Here is a 24,734-nt window from a genome sequence, read left to right on the forward strand (position 1 = left end):
TTTGGGATGCACGTGGAATTATACTTATTGACTACTTGGAAAAGGGTAAAAAGGGTAAAACAATCACTGGTGAATATTATGCATCATTATTAGAGCAGCTGAAAGAAGAAATTTTAAAAAAACGACCACATTTGGCGAAAAAAAAAATTCTCTTTCATCACGGAAACGCCCGAGTTCACACATGCTTCGTTTCAATGGCTAAAATTGAAGAACTAAAATTCGAATTGGTCGAAAACCCACCGTATTCACCAGATTTAGCCCTCAGTGACTTTTTCTTATTTCCAAACTTGAAAAAATGGCTCGGTGGACAGAGATTTCCAGACAACGAAGACGTCATTGCCTCTGTAAGTGCTTATTTTGAGGAACTTCCGGAAACGCACTTTTCTGAAGGATTAAAAAAACTTGAAAAGCGATTGACCAAGTGTATAGAGCTCCAAGGAGATTATGTTGAAAAATAAAAAAAAATTTACACAAAAAAAATTGTTTTTATACTTCATTCTAAGGACTTATTGAACTACCCTCGTACCATATCTCACAAAATAAATAATAACAATTTTCATTAATTTTCCAAAACATAAATATATGCCAGAAAAGGGTACAAAACGTATATTTATTTATTTATGAAGGCAAGAATTTTTTTCTTATATATAATGATTTTTCAGCTTTAAAATTATTCGCAAAAAGACTATTTTACTATTGGCAAGGCTATAGTCGTTCAGCATTTTTCAACAAATAGGGAAAATGTTCCACATTCTATTAGTCTTTATCTTTCTTAATATTCCAAGTATATTATTTAAAGAAAACAAGAAAATGAAAAGAAAAAATTACTAAAAATTATGGATACGCGAACGCAAGTCAGCCATCCGCTTTATAACCATTATACCACAGTTAATAATGAACTAAAAAGGCTGCACTTGCCTCGAATTTCCTTATACAAAATTATTTTCTCCTCTCGTTTCTTTTTATGATTTATTTTATATGAAACTAAATTCTACAAGCAGAATTAATTTTATGAAAACAGAAAAGAATTCCTATTTTATGTAAATATATAAAATAATTCTGATTAAAAATTATTACAAAATTTAGGAACATCATGTTCAGCATACTGTCCGTTTTATATTTTTTACGATTCATGCTATGCAAATATTGTGCTTAGTATTTTAAGTAGGTAAACGTTATGCATTGGACCTTGTTACCAATTAGGTCACTTGGCGCCACTATATAGAAGCATAATGAAAATATCAAAGATAACGGACACTTGTTCGTGATTTTCCTTTCATACATTTTAGCTTCGGCCAAGTCATGTATGTTTTTACTAAAGTTTGTGGTATTTTTTCAAGATTTTCATGCAAAGTTAATTAATTTAAGTATAATCAATAACTAAATCTTCAAAAAGAAAATTGGAATCAGAACGTGTTAATATGTTATCAGCTTGAAATAAAACTTGACACATTTACATTCTTCTAGTTTTATGTATTACTTTATTTTATACTGTGTTCGTGACATTCATTATTCATACATGCTGCTGATGTTATATATTTGGGCGTATGCCCCACACAATAATTTTTTGAGCACTCAAAAGAAAATTCACTTTTTGAAATTCTTTTAGTCGGCTCGTCAAGTATAGACATAAAAAGGTTTCAAAAAGCCTTTCTTTCATGCATAGGCGGAGAAAAGTAAATTTTAAAAACTTAAATCTTTAAAATAGGTGGAGAAAAAATTGTTACATAACAATCCAACAACTTTGAGAACATGACATAATTTTGGTAGAGAATTTCTTCATTTTCTGTCATGTGCCTTTTAGACTTCTAAAATAATTATAAGTTAATATCTATTATTATCTGGGAGAATTTCAAGGAAAAATAAAGCAAATCTTTTTCAACTGTCTTATGATAATGATTTCTTAATTTTTAAATAATTTTAATCTTTATTTCTATATACTATAGGCACATGAACATTAAAAAATGCAATAGTTATTGACTAAATGCTTATATGCGTCTTGTGAGCTGGCTTGTGTGGTGGCGCTTTAGGCGGCGAGGGCCGTCGCTTCTGTGGTAGCTTGTGTGGTGGCTTGTGTGGTCGCTTTTGTGGTGGTTTTTGTGGTGTCTTATGTGGCGCCTTTTGTAGTTGCGCTTTAAGCGACGAGCGTGGTCGCTCCTGTGGTGACTTGTGTGGTGGCGCTTTTGGTATAGAGCGTGGTGGCTTTTTTGGCGACGAACATGGTGGCGGGTGTGGTGGCGTAGCTGGCGGAGAGTTTGGTGGCGGGTCTGGCTACAATTTTGTTGGCGGATTTGGGGGCGATTCTGGTGGCGTATCTGGTGCAAAGTTTGATGGCTGGTCTGGCTGCGATTTTGATGACTGATTTGGTGGCGATTCTGGTGTCTTAGCTGGCGGAGAGTTTGGTGGCGTATCTGGCTGCGATTTTAGTGGCGTTTCTGTTGGCGTAGCTGGCGGAGAATTTGGTGACGGGTCTGGAGGCGATTTTGTTGGGGTTTCTGGTGGCAATTCTGGTGGCGTAACTGGCGGAGAGTATGGCGACGGGTCTGCCGGTACTTTTGGTGGACAGTCTGGTGATGTGACTGGTGGCGTTTGCGGTAGTGGGTCTGGAGGCGTTTGTGGTGGCGAGTCTGGTGGCGTGTCTGGCGGAGAACGTGCTGGCGGGTCTGGTGGCGGTTTTTCGGGAGGTGGCTTTGCCTCTGTTTCTTTTGCTGATTGCTGCAAGGAATAAGAAGTATGTTAGCAGGGATTTCACGTGGACATCAATTATTGTATAATTATTAATTTTCTAATTTATGATTCAGCGCTGAAGTAATTTTTTTAATTTACTAGTGAAAAGTTTACCTTTATGGGAAAGAAAATTTATGTTTTTCGTAGAATATGCAAGAAAGTAAAGTGCTCACTCATAATGAAGTAATTCTTAGCAATTTTGTAAATTGTTATGAGTGAAAATAAAATTGGATAATGTACTATATAGGCACTGTCTAGTAGTAGGCAATTTTCCGTAAGACTTATAACCAGTCAATCATAGCGCTAGGGTTAGTATTACAGAATTTTCGGTACTGTAAATAGGTTCATCTTACAAAATGTTTTATAATAATAGAGCGTCTGTTCTATATAATATTAATTTAGGATGATTATTGTAATTAAAGTGAAACTCACACTCCAAATGTCAGGCATATGAAAGGAATTCGTCAAAGAAACATTAATTGCTGTAAAAATACAATATATTATAATTATTCTCTGGTAATTATTTGTTGAAAAATATCAGATACTTTAAAGTAATAGTCTGGACTAAAATTAATCAAAATTATGTATTTATTTGTATATTAGAGAAATGTCGCTCATTCAGTAACAATGCAAATATTAATCTTCCTTTCATGTTGAAGCCTGGTAGAAGTGTAATATAAGTTTTCTGGATCTCAATGTCCAGACAATAATAAGAGCGCTCATTAAAATTCTCACTCATCATATAACCCAAAAAAAAAACATATGTGATCGTACGCAAACAAAGGAACCTAATGCGGAAATTCTCGATTTTTAGTTTTTCACATCAAAACATACATTTTTACTTTTTCGTTCATAATGAAAAAATATTAATCGTATAACTGAAAAATTCGAATTGCCGTTAAACTGCAAAATATTAAAACTAGCCTCGCCCTTTAAAAAAACACCTGCTAGCGACTGGTCCCAGAAAAGTGATTGGTCACTTCTCGAACCACATTGAATACTACGGGTGAAACTAGTTCTTTTAAGGCCACAATTGGGTGAATCTAGTTTAAACTAATATTTTCAGTTAAAACACGAAATTCAATGGATTTTAAAAAATCTCGGTCTTTTTACAAAAGGACTTGGTTACTTCGCGTTTTTATTAGTTAAAACTGGTTTTGACAAATAATTGTGGTAATTTCTCATTTTAATTATAATTGAAATTGGGTTGAACCGAATTTGCGTTAAAACGGGAACACCTACATCACAAGCATAGTTTAAAGGTTTCTTACGAAATGTTTATGACACAAATACCAAAAAGAAAAAAAAAGTTCTTTACAATTTTTATTCTCATTCATTTGAAAATGAAAAATTATTTTAAAAAAGATCGAATACGCTAGGCATCAGAATGTTACTCTAATATAGAAGAGCAGAAATTTCCCGAGTGAGACTAGGATTTTTGACGTTGAAAGAAAAATTAAAACTAAATATTGAAAAATAATCTTTCTATTAGTATTAAGTTAAGTTATTAAATTTCGTGAGCAAAATATATTTGTTTATTTATCATGTGCGATTGAATATTTCTGAATCGTTTGATTAACAAATTATTATTTCTTCAACTATTTTTGAAAAATTGATGAAAATGTTACGGGATGTTGAAAAATGAATGCAATTATCAAAAAGAGATTAAAAACGAATTTGAAGATCTTTTTAAATGCAACATTTTTGTTAATTGATCATTTTTCGTATCTTATATGGTTTGACAGAAAAATGGATTTTTCGATTTTCAATTTTTTTTGTGCGATCAAAATGTGAATTTTTAATTTTTCAAGAAAATTTAAAAAGTAACGCTTCAAAAAGCAACGCTTTTCTCTTCACGATTTTTTTTTATATCGTGCATTGTTTGGTCTTAAATCATAATTCTCGTTTTTTGTTTAAATTTGCAAATGCTATAACTCTGTTAATTTGTTTTCTATCGAAAAAATTAAATGGTATTAATTATTCATTTGAATTTCCGTATATAGAATTTTCAAATCCTATAAAAAAATTCTTTAGTTTAGAATATTTCAAGAGTATAACAAATGCCAATCAAAATCTGTCATTTCTTTCAAAAATTATTCGAGTTCAGAGGGTCAGAAAACGTAACGTGAACATTTTACAAAGCCGGAAGGGGGTGAGGTTAAATTTTACACAGCTGATGAGAATTGTTTCTTTTCTGTTTCCTTCTCTTATAAGAATGTAAGCATTCGTTTTCTTCCGAAATAGACGGATTTTCATCAAAATGCTTAAATTTTAAACCAAATAGTTACAATTGATTATATATACCGGGTGAGCCATTTAAATTTACGCACGCAACTATCTCTGTTGGTAAGCCAGATATTTAAATATGGTGTGAAAAATTGTTTAGCACCATGGGGGTCATCTGACTGTAGTACTAACTCTGACCTTTGGGGGGTCAACTTTCAAAGTCAGTTGAAGGCCAAAGCCAGTTTTTTAAATGGGAGCCCCTATTTTTGACATCGGATTCGGAAAGAGCGGAACATTTTACGTCTGAAAAGTTAGTTTTTAATTTGTTCAAATGACCTTCAGAAGGTCAAGGTTAACTGTTGAGGAATCGTACAGGAGGTGTTTTCTTTGTTCTTTTGAGGATTTGCAGAGGAAAAAATCTTTTAGTAGGTCAGGGACCAACTACCTTGACCATCTCGACCTTAGGGCAAGATGGTCACGGTAAACAAGCACTCCAAATATTTTTTTGCCCATAAATGGCATAAATCCTCAAAAGTTCAAAGAAAACAGCTTCTCGACGATTTTTCAACTTTTAACATTAACCTTATGAAGGTCACTCTAACAAATTAAAAACTCTATTTTTGGGTGTAAAATTTTTAGCTCTTACCGAATCCGGTGTCAAAAGTAGAGGTTCCCATTTAAAAAACTGACTCTAAACTTAAAACGACTTTAAAAATTGACCCCAAGCTCACAGTAATTAGTACATTCAGATGGCCCCTATTGTCCGGAATAACTTTTGTCGAAACAATGTTTTCATATCTGACTTACCAGCAGAGATATTTGCGTGCGTCAATTAAAACGGCTCACCCGGTACATGGTCAAGATATAGTACGTGACAAAAGGTATAATATAATAAAAAAGGTTAAATAATTAATTAATTGAGTAATATTATTAATAATATTGATGAATAATATTATTACTAATAAATTACCTAATATTGATAATATAATTAATAATATTAATTCAAAAATTAATTAAATTTAATTAAATTAAGGAATTCTAAATTTTAACTAAATGTTTTGTTTTCAAACACATGCTTAAAAGGTGTTGCACGTTCTATACCATTTTTACAAGTAAATATTGTTTGACAAAGTAAACAATTTATTTCAATGAAAAAATAAGACGCTTTCGTCATTTTCATTATTCTTATCGACAAAGATATAATTTATTCATCTTCTTTTTTTAACATCTCACTGATCTAAAATATAAAAATATAAGAATTGAAAGACATATTTTAATGATGAAATATTTTGTGTATAACCTATTTAACTATAAATAAAAGAATGTGTTATTTTCCTGGGAAACTTTTGTACATTTCCAACACTGGACCAGGTGCTTCTTATATTTATTACTTAAAATAGGATAATTAATGCCGACTGAAATCCACGAAAAAGATTAACAATCCAGCTTCAATTAAGCATATCTCAACAGAAGATATGATAAAAAATTTGTTTATTGTTCCATGTGTAATTTATAGATGGAATGAAACAATGATTTACGATTTTTTGGTGTATTTACTTATATCTCCCACTAATGGGAAAATGTAACGATCGATGAGAAGTAAAATATTCATGAAAATCATCAAACAGTCTCGTAAATCTTGGGTCTTCTTATTTGAATAATCAACGCAAACACTGCTCCAACTGAAAATAAAAACAAATTTTAAAATACATACTAATTAAATAGAATTTATGCGAATTTTTTAATTAATTTACTTACTGAAGAGTTGCACAGCAACGATACAAATGAGTGGAACGCAGTTATCATCTATTAAGTAACTAAATACGGTGTTACCAAGAAGACTGCCTAAACGACTGAAAATCACAATCACTGTACTTGCAACTACCCTGAAATTCAAAATTGTATTTCATTATGAACAATATAATTCAAAGACAAGAATATTTTTCATAATTAAAAGTTTGTACTACATACCTGACATTCGTCGGAAAAATAACAACGAGGAAACAGAACATTGAACTCATGAAAACCGACGTCATTACTTCAAAAATACAGGACAAGATCAAATTTTGTAAAGAATTTGTTGTGAAGAAGAATCCAAGTGTAGTAGCAAAGGCTATTAAGGTAGAAGCAACTGAAATATTTAAATGATTAATCAAACGCATGTTAAAAATAATTCAATGTTCAAAATTTATATATTAAAGTTTCAGGCTTCATTTAAGTTTTGTGAACATCTTTTTACTATTTGTTTCCTATGTATACTTTTCCATTTTTTGTCGCAAATTCATCATTTTTATTTAAAATTCAACTATTTTGTTGTAAATTAGTTTGTTTTTATGATTGAGAAAACGTTTCTTCAAAAGTCAATTTAACTATTCTATTGTTCGTTGGAAATTGATCTTATTTAGTAAAAAATTTAAATTATGTGGTTAGAAATTCACTTTTTTCAATATTCATAGTTTTGTTGTTGAAAAATTCAACTGTCTTCTAACAAATTTGTTGTTTTTTTTCCTTTAAAAGTTATTTTTTCAACTGAAAAGTTAACTATTCCATTTTTTTGCAAATTGATAGTTTTTATTAAAAATTCAATTATTTGGTTGAAAATGTATATATTTTGAGAATGATTCATATTTTTGGTTAAAGCATTACTTTTTTTGTAGAAAATTGATCTTTTTTGGTTGAAAATTTATTTGTTTGGTTCAAAATTTATTGTATTAGGTGAAAGTCCACCTTTTTGTTAGAAAATTTGTTTATTTTCATGATTAAAAAAAAATTTTTGAATCTTTAATTTAACTATTCGATTTTTTGTTGGAAATTGAACGCATATGATCTGAAATCCAAATAATGTGGTTAGGATTTCGCTTTTGTTTTCAATATTCATAGTTGTTCTTGTTAAAATTCAACTGCTTCGTGGAAAATTCATCTCTATGGTAGGAATTCATTTCATTGTGAAAAATTAATTTTTTGTTGTTGAAAACTTGAATATTTGGTTGAAAATTATATAATAATTAATAATAATTATATATAACTATTTTATTTATTGTTGAAATTCAATATTTTTAAGTTTAATATTGATCTATTTGGTTAAACGTACATTTTTGTGTAGATGATTCTTCTTTTTGGCTTACATTTTTTTATTTAATATGTTTTAGTGAAGATTCAATTATTTGGTTGATTTGGCTGTTTTTTCATTCAAAATAAAAATATTTTTCCGTTAAAATATAAACTATGAGATTTCTCGTTTAGGATTAATCTTTATCGATTAACTTAGACTGTTTTTTATTGAAAATAAAATTTTTTAAATTTGAAACATCAAATATTATATGCGTTTTTGAAAATCAATTATTTTTATAAAAAATGTAACAACTTTGCTGAAAACTTAAGTATTAAATAAATAATTTAAATATTTTACTAAAAAGTAATATTTTATTGTCGCATATTCAATTGTTTTATTGAACATTCGTCATTTTTATCTTTAAGAATAACACCAATTAAAATAGATCTCTGTATGTTGAAGATTTAACTGATTTGCCAAAAAGTAGTCTTTTCTCGAAAATTTAAATATTTCTTCGAAAGTTTGTCTTGTCGGATATAAAATTCGTCCCTCTGGATGGAAAACTCACGTTTTTTTATAGAAAACTTCTTTCTTGAAAATGTAACTGTCTTCCAAAAAATTTGTTTTACAAGCGTGAAGAATAAACTGTTTATCAATGCAACTGTTTGTGCTTATAGTTTAATATTTTTATTTAAAAATTCGAGTATTTGGTTAAAAAATAATTTTTATTAGTTGAAAATTCATCTTTCTGGGTTTGAAGTTAACTTTTTTTCTAAAAAGTTAGACTGTTTATTTTAAACACTCAACTCTTTTGTTGAAAAATGATCTCATGTGGTAGAAAATTATTTTTTTGGGTTAAAAATGTAACTATCTTGTTGAACATGCAATATATTTCGACTTAAATAGTTAATCATTTCATATTAAATTTAATATGGTACCTATACATTAATTTTATTTAAAAGAATGTATTTCTTTATTTTCATGAAATTAATAGATTTATAATATAATAAACTTAAAAATTAATTTATCATTTTTTTAATTAAATAAAGTCTGAACCCAATACAAACCTACGAAGAATTTAAATCCCAATCGATCAACGGACATTGGTAATAAAATCGAAAAAGGGATACAAGCAATTGCCTGCCATAGTGAGTTAAGATAAACTCTTGTATCGATTTTAGATTCGCACCCGAAAAGATCAATATTTGTGTTAGCCTGAAAATAATTTTAATTAAAAAAATATATGATTAATAAGACACTAGAGATATTATGTATTTTTTGTACTATTTGTATACTTGCCATGGTTGCGTTTAATGAGTAGAGTTTTTTCGAAACAGAACAAACGCTCGACGTTTCATTTTGAAATTTTGTCTCAAATTGAGAAAATCTTTGGAAAATTTCTGGGAACCAAAGCAATAATGCGTAGTGAGATGAAGTTATGAAAAAAGTGGAAATAGAAGCCAAGGCTGTCTTTAAAACATATGGAGGTTTTGACACATCCAGGGCTTGCTTTTTGAAATCTTTTAAAATTTGTCGTAATGTGATTTCTTTTTTAGATATTTTTTTCTGATTAACTGGTGTTTTCCAAAACCTATGTACAAAATCACTAACATCCTTATTTTCGCCATTGGCTAATTTTTCCTAAAAAAGTATTATTTTATTATTGTCTCAGATATTAGTTTATGGAAATTATTAATAATAATTTTCCAATTCTTGATTCTAATTTGAGAAGGCTTCAATTTTTAAAGAAAGTTTGGAATCCTTTAATTTTTAACGCTTCCAGCTTAAATTCACTAATTTTTAAAGTTTCCATTTGGAAAATGATAGTCACATTTTTTAGTAAAGTACTACGTATTACGACATGATATAATACTTAATAATAATATAATATGTTTATCATGTTGAAAATGTCCATAATTTCAACTTAAAATTATTGCGTTTTGAGTGCGTTGCTGTAGAATAGTTTAAGTTTCGTGGTACTGAAACTACATTTTTTTTCTCTAAAGGCAAAAATTCAAAAAAGTTTGATTTTTAAATTCAAATATCAAAAATTTTAAGGTAATTTCAGATTTTACTTTTAAATTATTTAAATTTTTTGGTCTTCTTTATGAAACATGACAAATTGTCTGGGTTTTTACTTGTTCAAAATCGTAAAATATCAAAATTAAATACTTGATAGTTACCCTATTTTCTGTTAAAGGGATTTGTAATTAAACAATTTTCAATATATTTAAAATAATGCAAAATTTAGACAATAATTTGCCTGAATATCAAAGCTGAAACACGAGATTTTCGAAATAGGGATTAATAATTGAATTGTTTTTTATTTTTAAATGTTCCATTATGTTGAGATTTTTAAACTAAACTTAAAAACAATTTGAATTGTAATGAGGATTAAAGTTAAGCAATTTTATATATTGTAATTATATAAAGCAATCGTGTTTTGTATTCTTCTTTTTAATTTTAATTTTCAAGGGAATATCTTAATTTTTTTCAGTTTATGATTGAAAAAAACGAGAAATATTTTTTAGAAAATTTCAAGAATGAATAATAATTTTAACGGAAATCTTAAAAATTAAAAGATTTAAAATTAAAAGGTTAGAAATTGTGTTTTTTTTTAAATTCGAAATTATTTGCTTTTGATTTTATTCAGGAAAAAATTTTATAAATTCGAGGGTTAGAAATAAAAATACTTTAGAACCAGAAATGAAAAATAATGTATTATTTAAAAGTTTTAAAGTCAGCTTAAAAAAAGTATTTCCAATTGAAAGGGTTAAAGTTGTGTAATTTTAAATATTGGGAACATGTACAGCAATCTGCTTCTTTATTTTTGTTTTGTTTTAATTTTTAGTGTAACATCTTAAAATTGTCCGAATTTTAGTTAAAGATTTTTTTAAATGTTGGAAAATTTCAAGAATTAGTAATAATTATAAATAAAGTGGGAAAATTAAACAATTTAATATTAAAAAGTTAAACATTTTGAGGTTTAAAATGAAAAAAGATAAGAATCAAACTATATGAAATTGATAAATAAATAATTCAACAATTTGTTTAATTTTGAATGGTTATTCTGAATTTTGAGAGTTTCTGATTAAAAATACTTGATTTAAACTTACTTAATTTTAATTTTTAATATTAATATAATTTAATGTTTAATATTTTCCTTTTTCAAAATTGCATCACATTCTTCAATTGTTTGATATATATATATATAATTTTTAATTTCAAACGCTTTTAATTTAAAATTATTTAAAATAATTACCAGAACCTTTTATAAATAAGTATGTAAGTAATTAAACATTTTTTGTTAATACAAACCAGAAAAAATGTTTAATTACTTTAATACTTATTTATAAAAAGTGTAAACACGGTGTACTTACAAAATATGTTTCAACGGGTTGGTTGCTATTTTTCACATAAATATCTCCAAGCACGGTAAGGAACTGGAAATTTTGACCAGATTCTGCAAGAAATTTCGGGGTTTCCGGAAGGAAAATTAACCAAAATGCAATTAAAACAGCCGGTATGGAGCACAACATGACAAATAAATTCCAGGAGCGGAAATGAATGTACTCATTTCGAAAGTCAAATTCCAGTGGAACAATAAGCCACGCCAGAACTGAAAAAATTAGACCATTTTTATTATCATTGTGAATTAATACATATCTCTATGTTGAAATAATTCCTTCGGACAAGTGATTTTTGAAGAAAAAGAAAAAAATTGCCTTAGCCTGGACTTAAATCGGGAAGTACACTATTCATGCGGGATTTTCATGCTGGATTTTCATTGGGACAAAAATCTCTATTTCTTTTGGTAATAATTTGAGTTTTTGTACTTCAAAAGTCAAAATTTTTAGAAGAATCATCGCCATTTTTTTATGTAAACATTTTTAAAAACGCTTCGTTCAGCAACTGCGTATAGGAGTATAAAAATAAATTCTGGTTGGTTTTTTTGAATTTAGATAATCCGTTTCGGAGTTACTGATCACCACAAATAATAATAAGAAAACGTGCTTTGCGGCAGCAGCCATTTTTCCTTCAGATCTGAATGTTTTTTAGTAAACAAACACCCAAAACAATATAGATTAGATCCTATGTAGTCCATTGAATAACATTTTTTTGAACATTGCCAACAAACATTTTTAAAACACCTTAAAATAACTGGATATAAGCCCTTAAATCTAATGATCAAGGCATAATTTATTGTTTAAATGATTCTCTGCATTTCTACTTGGGTGGTATTAATTAGAATTTAAACAATCATTGTTGTTAAAAATAATAACTGTATGATTTCTAAATTAATTTTTTAAAATAAAACCCACTCAAATACAACTGTAGGGAATCACTCAAAAAATAAAATGAGGTCTTGATCATTGGGATCAAAGAAGAGTTGTAACTTTTCCCTAAAGGAAAACTAAAAACAAAAACTCTAGATAACTATTGTTGAACAAGTTATTTTCACCTGAATTATTTTGTTATAAAATACGCTTGGAAGACTTCATCAAGATTCACAGAAATTAATAATAGGCCTATATTTGTCGAATAATTTGAAAGCTAGGTGCCTTTTGATATTGATTGCACTTAGTCTACACCCTTACATGGTTATAACATTTACTGACAATTAATTAGATCAAACTTCAGGTTGGTAAAAAATTGCACATTTGTCACAGCAGTGAAGAACAAGACAAGATCTGCAAAGGTCTCAGTTGCGTAATTAATTACCTATTCCAATCATGAATAGTGGTGTCCAAGGTTCAAATCCAGGCCAAGGCAGATTTTTTTGTATTTTAAAAATTATGTATATGATGTAATTTTTAAATTTGCATTAATTAAAAATTTCGAAATACGGTTATTTAAAAAATGGATTCAAATGTCTTACCTGGAACGGTGATCATTCCTACAATCATTGGGCCATCCATAAATGATAGAACTAGTTTACGATATTTAGTGGTTTGAAATTCGCCCACATAAGTAAATAAGAGAGAAAGTTCACCAATGGATCTGTAAGTGTTAAACTGAATTTAAAAGTAATAATAAATTAAAGTATGTTTATTATAATTATAAAAATGAATTCATTCAGAGACATAGAAATTATGCCGTTAAAATTCATTTTGGAAACAAATACTTCTTCGATGCTGACGACGATTCTTTAATAATAATTATATAAATATAACGCTCTCTATGGATCACGGAACCTTGTAGCTCGTGGAAGAGCTTAAGGGTGTTATCGGATTATAAATCTAGAATAGGCGAACCAAGGGGGATGCATCACGAGATGTAGCTACTCTGGGAAGCTGATGGACTCTAATCTGTGGGACCTAAACTAAGAAGCGGTTCTTCCAAGAGGTAATAGCAAAGCTTCCTGAAATATCGAGGGCGCGAGTTTTCATGCTCCCAATCCATGATTTAATCACCATGTCAAAGGCTGAATGATACCCTTATTTCCCTAGCTTCATTTGAGAAAAAATGGGAGACACAATAAAAAACGAATAAAAACAGTAAGGGCTCAACAGTAGCGGTGCAGACTTCTGATACCGATGACAATAATCTTGTTGCCACGGTGGAAGAATAGATAGCAGGTCTCTCCGTAAAGAAATTGAACCGTAACAGTGTAGATAAAATTGAGCACGCTAAGCGTGAATGCAAACAGCAGCCAAGGCACATTATAGGGGGACATGTGACCATGTCTGCGGGAACATCATCTGGAGCAACTCTTTAGGCTTGCTCTACAGAAAAGAGAAACAAGGACTCCAAAGACACTCCTCCAAACAGGGAATTAAAACGACATAAGGCTCTAGGAAGACAGGGTCTCACTTTCGCGCAGATGGCTAACAACGCCTTGGTGAGATTATTTGTTGCGTTGAGTTATCGTAAAGTTTGTTTAATTCTGGAGGAATTGGACAGGCTAAGGGAGGTTATCGTAGTAGACACCGCAGATATCTGGTCACGGGACTGGGCGTTCAGGTTTAAGGAGGGACTAAAGCTGGATATCAAACAGACGGATTATCACCAGAGATACTCTAAGAACTGAAGGCTCTAATTCAGCACTTCCAGAGGAGTAGGATTCCTCTGCTGTTGGGGTGGGATGCAAACTCCCGTCGTGCAGTGTAAGGGAGCACAAACATCAACGGCATATAAAGAGATTTAATTGAATACCTAGCGGACACTGAGCCGGACATTTTAAATCGTGGTGATACTCCCACATCTCAGATTAAAAACAGGAGTCATACTATTGCTCTACAAATAAAACTAAATCTAGGAAAGGAACAGAATGTTGGATCTTTGACCTGGAGAAACTCTGTAAAAAATAGATCGTTTTAAAACAGGGCAACAGAATTAAATTGCCTTCAGGCTGGGATATCTATAGGGTGATTTTTTTTAATTGAAACTTTCAAATATCTCGAAAAATAGGCACTCTATGAAAAAATGTTTTGAATCAAAATTTAATCACTCTGAAGAGTACATACACTGATATTAAAATCGGTTCCCCCACACCGCCACCTGGGGATGGTGGTAGGGGCAAGTTTAAAATCTTACAAGGGAACCCCTATTTTTTATTGCATATTCGGAATCTTTGGATAAAAATGCGTATGATTTGTCTGAACCATTTTTCTCGTTTCACGATAGATTGCGCTATAATCAAGTGCAATAAAAACCCGTACATAAAAAAAATACATCTTGAGGAACATAGGTATTATTATTGCATTATTGAGAATTGAGATCAGGGGAGGCTCTCGAAACATTATGAAAATGTTTATTTTTTTCTTTTCTTAAATGCAGTAAATTAGAAAAAATACATTTAAGACAAAATTCATTTTAGTTAGATCAAAGATTATTCCGAATACTACTTTACAATGGAGTATCTACCGTAGGAGAAAAAACTGAAATGGTTCTGGTGTATCGAGAAGCTGGAAGAAATCTTGCTAATCCTGTCAATCTCTACGCTCAGCGTTTTCCAAATAGAATTTTGTCACGTGCTTCATTTTATTACACTATTACAAAATTTACTACTAGTGGAAATGTTCAACCTAAGAAAAAGACCCGTACAATAACACTCACTGGAGAAAATAATGAAATTGCTGTATTAACTGCAGTGGCCAATAATCCTCACGTTAGTACACGAGAAATTGCTCGTGATTCCCGAATGTCTAACAGTAGTGTTTGGAAAATTTTGAAACGTAATAAATTTCATCTGTATCATGACTCTTTACATCAAGAACTTCATTCTTTCGTAGTGTATTATTGTCTGACGAGACGTCTTTAAGAACCACGGAATAGTTAATCGACACAACATGCACTACTGGAGTTTTGAAAATCCGCAGTGGCTTCGTGAAGTCGAATATCAGCGTGCATGGACTGTCAACGTATGGTGTACAATAATTGGCAACAAACTGATCGTTCCCAGGTTATCGAAGGCAGCTTAAATGGTCTGAAATATCAAGACATTTTGGACAATGAACTGCCAATATTGCTTGAAGACTTGAGCTTACAGATACGGCAGAACATGTGCTTTCAACATGATGGTTGTCCAGCACACTATTAAACGGTAGCACGAAAAGTTCTTGATCGTGATTTCAATAGTCGCTGGATTGGTAGAGGTGGTCCGACAAATTGACCTGAAAGATCTCTAGATCTTACTTCACCAGATTCCTTTTTGTGGGGTTATCTGAAAAGCAAAGTGTCCAAAGAAAAATAACACGTGAGAATATGATTGACCGAATTACAAGTGCCTGTATTGAAATTCAAGACGATACAATTCTCCGTTGTGTAAATTCATTTGAATTACGGATTAATAATTACACTGAAGCCGAAGATCATCATTTTAAGCACTTACATTAATTAAAAGATGATGCCCTGACTATCTCAAATTGTTAGAGGCAAGGGTCTCACACTAATCAAGAATCCCGAATCTTGAGAGGCAAAGGGACTCACCTTAATCGAGCACCCCGAAGGGAACAGAAAACTGCTATGTCCACATCGTTGTTTCTGGGTTACGCTTAAAATAGCAGTTTGTGTTAAGACTAATTTCGAGTATTGCAGAATCGTAAGCGTGCATTCTCAGTAACAGCAAAATGAAGAAAAATTGAATTTCGTCGATTACAGCGCCACCTATCACAACAATATAAAATGTTTTAGACAAATGGGAAACTAATGTGTGTGGGAAACCAATTTTAACATCAGTGTATGTACTCCTCAGAATGATCAAATTTTTATTCATAACATTTTTTCATTAAGTGCCTATTTTTCGAGATATTTGAAAGTTTCAAGTTAAAAAAAATCACCCTGTATATACAAGACGTGTCAGTATGAATACAATGAAGATATAAGCCTTTTACAACGACGAAGAAGCAACTCGGAATCACCTGATGAAAGTCCACTTCCCGGGATTTCAGCGAATTAAAACTGACCGAGAGGTGGAAGGTAAGGCCAAGGAAGGGAGAAAGCCGAACGGAATTTTGCCGCCTAGCTCGTTGATATCAAGAAGATGGAATAGACCGTTAGGTTCTTCTGCACCTAAAAATCACCCGGGAATACTGGCATCTGTCCAGCGCTTTTATGAAAGGTCATGTATTTCGCCCCTCCCCCCCCCTTCTTCCTGAAGAAACGATTTAGGCCAAGCATTGCTCAGAAAAACATGCCATCAGAATGTAGGGATGGCAGGGGAAGCCTTCATTTCCAAACCTAGGAAGGAGGATTACACTGCTGCTAAAGATTTCCAGCCAATCAGCCTAACGTCTTTTATCCTGAAAAAGCTAGAAAGGCTGGTCGAGAGATTTATCAATAATAAGGTGCTTTTAGTCTCAGCGCTGTACAGAGGACAGCACGCCTTTCACTCAGGCTGCTCGGTAAAAAATGTGCTTCATGCTGTTGTTGCAAAATTAGAGCCGCATCTAGTGCAGAGAGGGTATGCTGATGGCACCTTCTTGGTTGAAGAGGGTGCCTTCAGCAATATCCTTCCAGAAGTCATTTGTCGAGAGGCTTCAATGTGTGGTGTGCCTGACCAGGTAATGAGCTGAATAGGAAGCATGGTATGGTTGAGGCGACCCGAATTCACATGGGTCGAAGACCTAGCCAGGCGAATAACACTATGGGGATGTCCAGCTTGATCATTTTTACGAGAAAGTACAGTGTCGAAAGTTCACGACCCTGTATTTTGTAGTTGAAGGCTGACGACCTCCGACTCTTAAATATCTGAGGGAAGGCAGGAAGTTTGTCATGACGGTTTGGATATATGCAAAAGAGCCTATGGTTTGACGTTGATTCTAGGGCTTCAAATACTTGCATAACTCTACTACTCTATCCTTAAACTAAGGCTCTTATTCGTGGGCTTGGTCTGGTGACCACGGTGGTGACGATTACAAGCGCTGGCGTTTAAGGGTGTTGCGGCAGCAATGAGGACTATACCCTACTACGATGAATACCAGGGCGGCTCAAGCGATGTACCGCTTGGCAAGAGAAAATAGGCAAGATATGGCAAGATATGGCAAGATAAATAATGAAACACCTTAACTTGCTCAAGGTTTTCCGCGGCTGCTTCCCAACCAGGAATATGTAGAAAGAAAATGGTAAACCGCTCCTACACGAGGAAACTTGATACACAGACGGTTTCAAATGAGTAAGAGATTTCGGAGCAGGAATGTATGGCAACACAAGGAACAGGCAGAGAGATGTCCCGTTTGGGCAGCATACGAACGTTTTTCAGGTGGAGGTCCTGGCCGTCTATTGCTGTGATGAGATATTATTAGAACTGCAGTTGGGAAATCAGACGTAACATCAGAGCAGGTTTGGGAATGCAAAAATTCATTAAAGTAACTCTGCAAAAAAGAACAACATGGCTCTTATAAGAGTTCCTATTCCCACGGGCATTGAGACAACGAAAAGTACGGACAAGTTGGAAAAAGGCGGCGCATCAAATGAATACACAGGACAGGAATCAGTACTGGAAATAGCGTCTTGCTGTATCGGGATGGCCATCAAAAGCTGCATCTGAAAGAAACATCGGGAATACTGGGAACAAACCCATTTTTACTGACAGGGGAAAACCATCCCGGTCTTTACGTACAGAATGGGCAGAGCCAGGAAAATTCCCAAGGGTGCGGTACTCTAGCTTAATTCCTGCCACACTAATCAGGTGAACGGTTAGAGGAAGCACAGTGCTTTTAGCGAATCCACGTACAATGGCTGCTTATTTGGCAAGAGAAATCAGGGTTCTCAAACTTTTCGTAGCAGCAATCGGTAGATTCGTCAATTTCTCTTAAGTTCAAATTGCCGGCTATACCACAAGAGAGCAGTGATTCGGAATTTTGTGAATCTTTAAAAGACATTGAGTACCTAACTAATAGAAATCTTGGATTTGCTGAAGAAATATATAAGGACAGTGGTTTGGATGATTAAAGGGCACAATCACCTAAATTATCTCATTCACAGCACAGGGTACAATTCCACGACAGAGTGTTTAAAATGCAGCAGGGATGATGAAACATCCCTGCATGTATCATCACAGCGCCCAGCATTAGAAAGGATCAGGAAGAACCTCACGAAGAAAACGAAACAAGCGGACGCGCTGTTTCTTACGCATGTACGACACATGAATAAAAAAGTTTCGTTCCAAAATCGGCTCACAGTCGTAAGAGACATGAATTCGATATGTATCGATTCTGACAATCGATTATATCAGCTGATCATTCGTTCATGTTGGTATTGTCAGTGCTGTTATAATCAATATTTATTGTTTATTTTCTATAATACAATTGTGCACAAACGCATAATAATAAACATCATCGTGCTGTAATTATTCGAGTTATGTAATTTTTAAAGGAGTGCTCTTATTTCTAATGTAGGTTTTTTCTCTTAGAAACTGATTTTCAGTGACAGTTTTTTACATTCTATTTATGAATTTTTAGAATATTACAAAGTATCTCTTTCATCTATTGAAAATGATTAAAGGGAACAGTTATTTTAGTGAATTTAAGTCATACTCGTATAAAAAATTAATTATTACGATTGTCATTTGTCAGTTGTATCACATTCTTTAACTATATCTTTTTTTTAACTGATGGATATGCGTTGACATTCGATTTTTCAGAATCTATATGTCGCTCGATTGAAGCGACTTCACCGGCTATATTTTCATTGGACGCGAATCACGGCAATTACAACTGTTAATGTACTACATTTTTCCCGGAAGTTGCATTCACAGTTCTACGACGCGTGAAAAACATCGCGAAGAGACACGAACGACCCAACTGCGTTGCACGTCCCGGAGAGACGTGACGAAGCCTTAAGGCTCGCGTAATTCACGTCTATCACGACTGTGAACCGAGTTTGGAAACAAATTTTTCTATTCACGCGTGAGAAACAGCGTTTTCGTTCTTTTTGTTTTCTGCGTGCTTTTGGATCCATTTCATGGAACGTGGGGAAATTATAACGCTATCAGTGTAGTAGCAAAAGTGGGGGTAATATTTTCCTAAAATATCTGCAAGCCGCCATTCTAATGTTTGTAGAAGTTATTTCTTCGTTAACAAACGTCAAGTTTAGCAAAGTGTTGAAAAATTGTGTCCCGATGTTTGAAGTGAAATCAGGGAATCAAAAAATGAACAAAGTTTAAGTAAATAGAAATTTTTTTACTGTGCCAGGATGTCACTGATTTTATTTCACTATTTTAATTCGAATAAATAAAATGTCGTAAATTAATTTTGTTATTTTCTCTGATTGTAATTTATGCAACGCATTTAAATATACACACATACTTGCACGAACACATAGATACACTTTAGTTTTCGAACTCCTTCTAGATGCGCTAGTGTCGCTATAAGTGGTTAAACGCACCGATGAGAGTCGACACAGCCTGAAGAGGTCTAGAGTAAGTTACTCAGAGCAAATAGTTAAGGGTGTGGGACAATAGGCAATAAATAATTATAACTTCAAGCGCGGATCCACGGTGAGGCGATGGGGGTGATTGCCTCCACCAAAGGTTCTTGAATTGCATATCGCCCCCACCGAATTCAATTTCTGGATCAGCCATTGTATAACTTACGCAAAGCCACTGAGAAATTTTAAAAACAGGAAGCACCAATAATTTGGGATGAATGACATTAAAAGTTCACTAGCTCCCTGCATAAATAATGCTGTTATTAATGACATTCTTCGTCCTTTTAAGTCAGCTAATAATCCCCATACAAGTGGTCCGAAGCATGAACCTAAAAATATAGTAAATTTTTGTATTATTCAAATCTTTAAGTACTAAATTAAAAATTTGGAGTATAAAAGATTAAAATTTTATTATAGTTATTAGTAGCCATCCTTAAACTAAGTTAACAAATCTAGAAGAGGGAAGGGGGAAGGGGGAAGGCAAAAAAAAACGATTGAAAAAAGTTCGAATGGGGAAAGTGAAAGTAACTAGACACTATTTCTCATATTCCTTTCTTGCTTGTTTTTAAACATTTTTTTCCGTTGTTGAATAAAAGTTAATTTTTTGTTGTTGAAAACTAATTTTATTGGTTGAAAGTTATATTCATGACTGAAAATTCAACTAGTTGGTTGAATGTTGAACTCTTTTCTCAAAAATTCATTATTTTTGTTGAAAAATTCATCTTTTCGTTTCAAATTTAACTGTTTGGTTGGAAATCCACTTTTTTCATTATTTTTTATCTGAAAATGTAAATATTTCATTGATAATTGTATTTTGTTTAAATATCTTTTCTTTAGTTGAAAATCCGTCTGTTTTTGGTCGAAAAATCAACTAATTTGTTGTAAATCAACTTTTTTGTTCAAAATTAATTTTTTTAGGTTGAAAATCCAACAGATTTTTAGATGACTCGTCCTTTTGGCTTCAAATTCAACAATTTTTTTGAGAATTCATGTATTTATCGTTTTTACTTGTTGAAAATTAATTTTTTAACCTAAATTTTGAAACATTTCAATTTTTATTGAAAATTTATTCCTTATGAGTAAAAATTTTTAACCATTTAGTAGAAAAATCATATATTAACATCAGAGATTGTCTTTTTGTGCAAAAAACTAATCTTGTTTAGTGAAAACTCGTGTTTATGTCTAAATATTTAACTATTTTACTAAAAATTCTTCTTTTTTTATTAAACATGAATTTTCTTGTTGAAAATACATTTTTCGGTTTAAGAGTTACCTGTTTTCTTAAGTATTTGGATTTTTAGTTAAAAATCCTTCCTCTTTTGGTGAATATTCATCATTTTAGACAGAAAACTAACCTTCTGTGTACAAAATTCATCTATCATTTATTTGAAGACTCAACTATTTTGTTAAAAAATCGTCCATTTTCTTTTAATTCTACTTGCTGAAAGTTCTTTCATTAGTTTTCGGTTGTATTATCATCTTTTTTGTTTAAGTATTCGATCGTTTGGTTAAACATTCATCACTTTGTGTTGAAAATTAATTTATTACGGTAGAAAATCATATTTCCTAATCAAAATTTCATTTCGTTTGATTGCAAATGAACTTTTGTGTTGAAAATTAAACTGTTTTCAAAACAATCATGATTGTTTCTTGAAAATTTCGCTAAGTGTTAATGCATTTATTCAGTTAAATTTTTTTTATTAAAGCTTTTAGTAGAAAATTAACCATTTTTGGCGAACAATTAAACTTTTTGTTGAATATATTTATATATTTGAATATATAATGTATATAATATATATTATAGGAATTTGAAACACTTTATATTGAACTCTATATAGTGTCCACATTAATTTTTTTTTTCAAATTTTATTCCACGTACGTTAAAATCCGTGTTTAACCAACGGCTACATAACTTTCAAAGGATGTACAATAATAATAATTATTATATTTTATATTTAATATGTCAATAATAATATATAAGTATAAATGATATAATTTACCTAATAAAGGGGCCGTCACAATATATCCTTTATAAATAGTTGTCATTTTGAAATCACACGCTGCTGCCGTCAGTACGAAACCCGTGCTCATTATGCTCAACGCGGTATTGAAATAAATTAAAGCTCCAACTGCTGCAATTTTTATGTTGAATTTACCGAATCCTGTACAAAATACAAAAATTAAAAACAAATCTAAGGACCAAGGTTTTAAAACAATTATACCTTTGTGGAAGTAATTAATATGATTCTTCTTCAATAGTAAAATAATAATCAACAGTTTTTTAAATCTTTTATACCAAAAATTCGAATAACTTACCTGCTGCGTCAATCGCCCTTTGAGCAATGCCCTCCACTGCGTATGCATCTATAAATTAAATAAATTTCATACATAATAACGTAGATATAATTTTCAAATGCCAAATTTATAAATCATGAACAAAATTTAAATGGATACCAGAAGTTCCGGTTTCTCGTGTTCAATGTATTTATTTTTTAATCCTATAAAATTGAAAAAGCACAAGTATGGCCATATCAAATGAGTCAAAAACTGCTCTTTACGGTTGAAATATTCTAAACAAATATAAAAAATACAAAATTGAACTACCGAGTTTACTAGGGTGGTCCACATATATAATTGCTGAAAAATTTAAATTTTTTAATTTTACTTTTTATAGTGACTACATTTTAATTTACAAAAATTAATACCGAATATTCCCTCTTTATATTTTTTTGTAAAACTGAGCTCATAACTCGGGGAAGCAAGAGGTGGAACAAGTTGACCGATTTGAAAAAAAAACGGAATTTATTTTTCCTGAAGACGAAAAAAATTAGCAGGGTTTCAATCACCAAAAATCGAAAGAAAATTTTTTTGAACCACCCTATTACTGCACTTGTTTCTTTTTATTTTTAATCTCCATTTTTTAAGCTACGCACTCGAAGTAGAAAAATTATTATACATAGCCAGAAATATTATATATAATAATTTTTATTTGTTTCATAATTCTTTTTTTTTATAAAACAGATGAAAATTATATATAATCTCTAACACTATGTACAAACATTAGAGCGGTCCAAATTTTTATTTCAAATAAAAACTCAATATTCCTTTTCACAATTAGCCATATAATAGGAATCAAACATTTCTTTTTATATATAAGCCCCATAAGTGTGCTTATAGAGTCCCAAAAAGATCCACAAGTGAAAAATTAACTTACATACTTGGCTTACAAATTCCACTGTTTTGTATAAAATTCATATTTTAGGTTGAATATTCTATTACTTTCATAGGAAATAAAAATTCTATTCGGTTAAAAATTAATTCTTATTTGACATTTAATTATTTGATTTTTTTGAAGATTCATTGTCTTTTGGCAGGAATCTGCTCTTTTATGGTGTCTTCACAGTTGCGAATGTAACTGTTTGGTTTGAAACTAATCTCGCTTGGTCAAAGATTTAACTATTTTGTTCAATATTCGTATTTTCGGTTGAATTCAATTGTTTTTTATTTCAAATTACAATTCTTTTTAATTTCAACCGTAGCTTTTTTTGTTGAGAATTAATTTTTTTAGTTAAAAATTCCTCCACTTGGTTCTAGTTATTTTTTGACAATTCACTTTTATAATGTTTATTATTTTATTTGAAAATTTAACCATTTTGTTAAAAATCTAATTCTTTTCTTGAAAATTGTATTTTTTTGTTGAATAATTTGTAAATAAAACATTATTTGATAAAAATATAATCCTTTTTCCTTAAAAAATCAACCATTTTTTTTAAATTTTCGCCATTTGGTTGAAAATTAATTTTTATATCAAAAATAAATATAAATATGTGGTTAAAACTTCAACTGATTATTTTTAAATTCGTGTTTTTGTATTGAAAGTTCTTTTTATTTACAAACACGAGGGTAGAAAAGTTTCTAGTTGAAAATTCATCTTCGTGTTTGAATATTTAACTATCTTTAAAAAAATTCATCTAATTTTATAATAGTTTTTTTCACTTTTTTTGCCCTCAAACAAACTTGCATAATTTTTGAAAGAGCTTGTATATTTAAAACAATAAAAATGAAATTATTGTTTTTTACTATTGCATTTGAAATGTATTAACTCAAACTTTAAAACAACTTTGGATTTTTTAAATACATGCATTTAGGATTTTAAATCTGATTTTAATCTCATTAAATTTCTTCAATTACTATTTATTTCGTTCAATTTCGGCTGAGGGTGGGCAATACTCGTTGGCCACGAGTGTATAATGTGCAATATATTTTTACTGAAACTCTTGAGCGTTTTATGTTAAATTCAATGATACTTAAGGATACATATTGTTTTAAAGGATTTTTCTCACCCCAATTGGCATTAAAAATCACCATATTTCCCCTCTTTTCAAAGAATTTTAAGCTGTGAAGTCTGTTAAACTATATTTGTATTATGTTTTGTGTTTTAATTTAGGCGTTTATCAAATAAAATTGATGTCAAACTATCATGAAAAACAAAGGTTTACGAATTTTTTTTTAATCGACAACTTTTTATTTATCAATTTGTACCTACCTAGAATTTTTTTTTTGCATTTTTCAGTCTCTGCAGAAGATGAAGCGATAAAATGTGGTGGAGTTTGTAGATTGGAAGCAGAAATTGTTTCCTCGATATTATTTTTGGCACAGTTTTTACTTTTTTCTTGTTTAGAAACCATTCTAAGTATCTCAGGAACCACTGCAGAACACGAAAAAAATTTCGCACAATGATATCGCAAAACCTCTATACTGAAATAAAGTTCAATATGATAATGTGCAAACAGGTTCCGGAGCTTTGTACGATACTATAATGCACTTCACTTACATCGCTTTGCCACAACTAGAACTC

At 31.2% G+C, this 24,734-nt stretch overlaps 2 protein-coding genes across 2 annotated transcripts in view; both read right to left on the bottom strand.

Annotated features, from left to right (window-relative positions):
• Window positions 1–2,271: 2,271 nt before the first annotated feature.
• Window positions 2,272–5,407, bottom strand: LOC117170840 (vegetative cell wall protein gp1-like). Its single transcript, XM_033357884.1, has 2 exons — window positions 5,399–5,407; window positions 2,272–2,715 (listed from the first exon to the last, which is right to left on the bottom strand). Exons 1-2 carry the CDS (start codon window positions 5,405–5,407, stop codon window positions 2,272–2,274), a joined length of 453 nt encoding a protein of 150 aa, XP_033213775.1.
• A 796-nt stretch (window positions 5,408–6,203) lies between these two features.
• The window catches only part of LOC117171646 (synaptic vesicle glycoprotein 2B-like), an 18,760-nt gene continuing 229 nt past the window's right edge, over window positions 6,204–24,734 (bottom strand). Inside the window, exons 2-12 of the mRNA XM_033359141.1 lie at window positions 24,423–24,584; window positions 22,193–22,240; window positions 21,877–22,038; window positions 20,043–20,205; window positions 12,885–13,006; window positions 11,386–11,624; window positions 9,305–9,646; window positions 9,073–9,220; window positions 6,925–7,084; window positions 6,712–6,839; window positions 6,204–6,635 (exon numbers count right to left, since the gene is read on the bottom strand). Coding sequence (XP_033215032.1) covers window positions 6,574–6,635; window positions 6,712–6,839; window positions 6,925–7,084; window positions 9,073–9,220; window positions 9,305–9,646; window positions 11,386–11,624; window positions 12,885–13,006; window positions 20,043–20,205; window positions 21,877–22,038; window positions 22,193–22,240; window positions 24,423–24,564 — 1,716 coding nt within the window. The 5' untranslated portion in view covers window positions 24,565–24,584 and the 3' untranslated portion in view covers window positions 6,204–6,573. The remainder of the gene's footprint in view (window positions 6,636–6,711; window positions 6,840–6,924; window positions 7,085–9,072; window positions 9,221–9,304; window positions 9,647–11,385; window positions 11,625–12,884; window positions 13,007–20,042; window positions 20,206–21,876; window positions 22,039–22,192; window positions 22,241–24,422; window positions 24,585–24,734) is intronic.

Source organism: Belonocnema kinseyi, chromosome 4, assembly GCF_010883055.1.
Source record: "Belonocnema kinseyi isolate 2016_QV_RU_SX_M_011 chromosome 4, B_treatae_v1, whole genome shotgun sequence".
Taxonomy (NCBI): Eukaryota; Metazoa; Arthropoda; class Insecta; order Hymenoptera; family Cynipidae; genus Belonocnema; species Belonocnema kinseyi.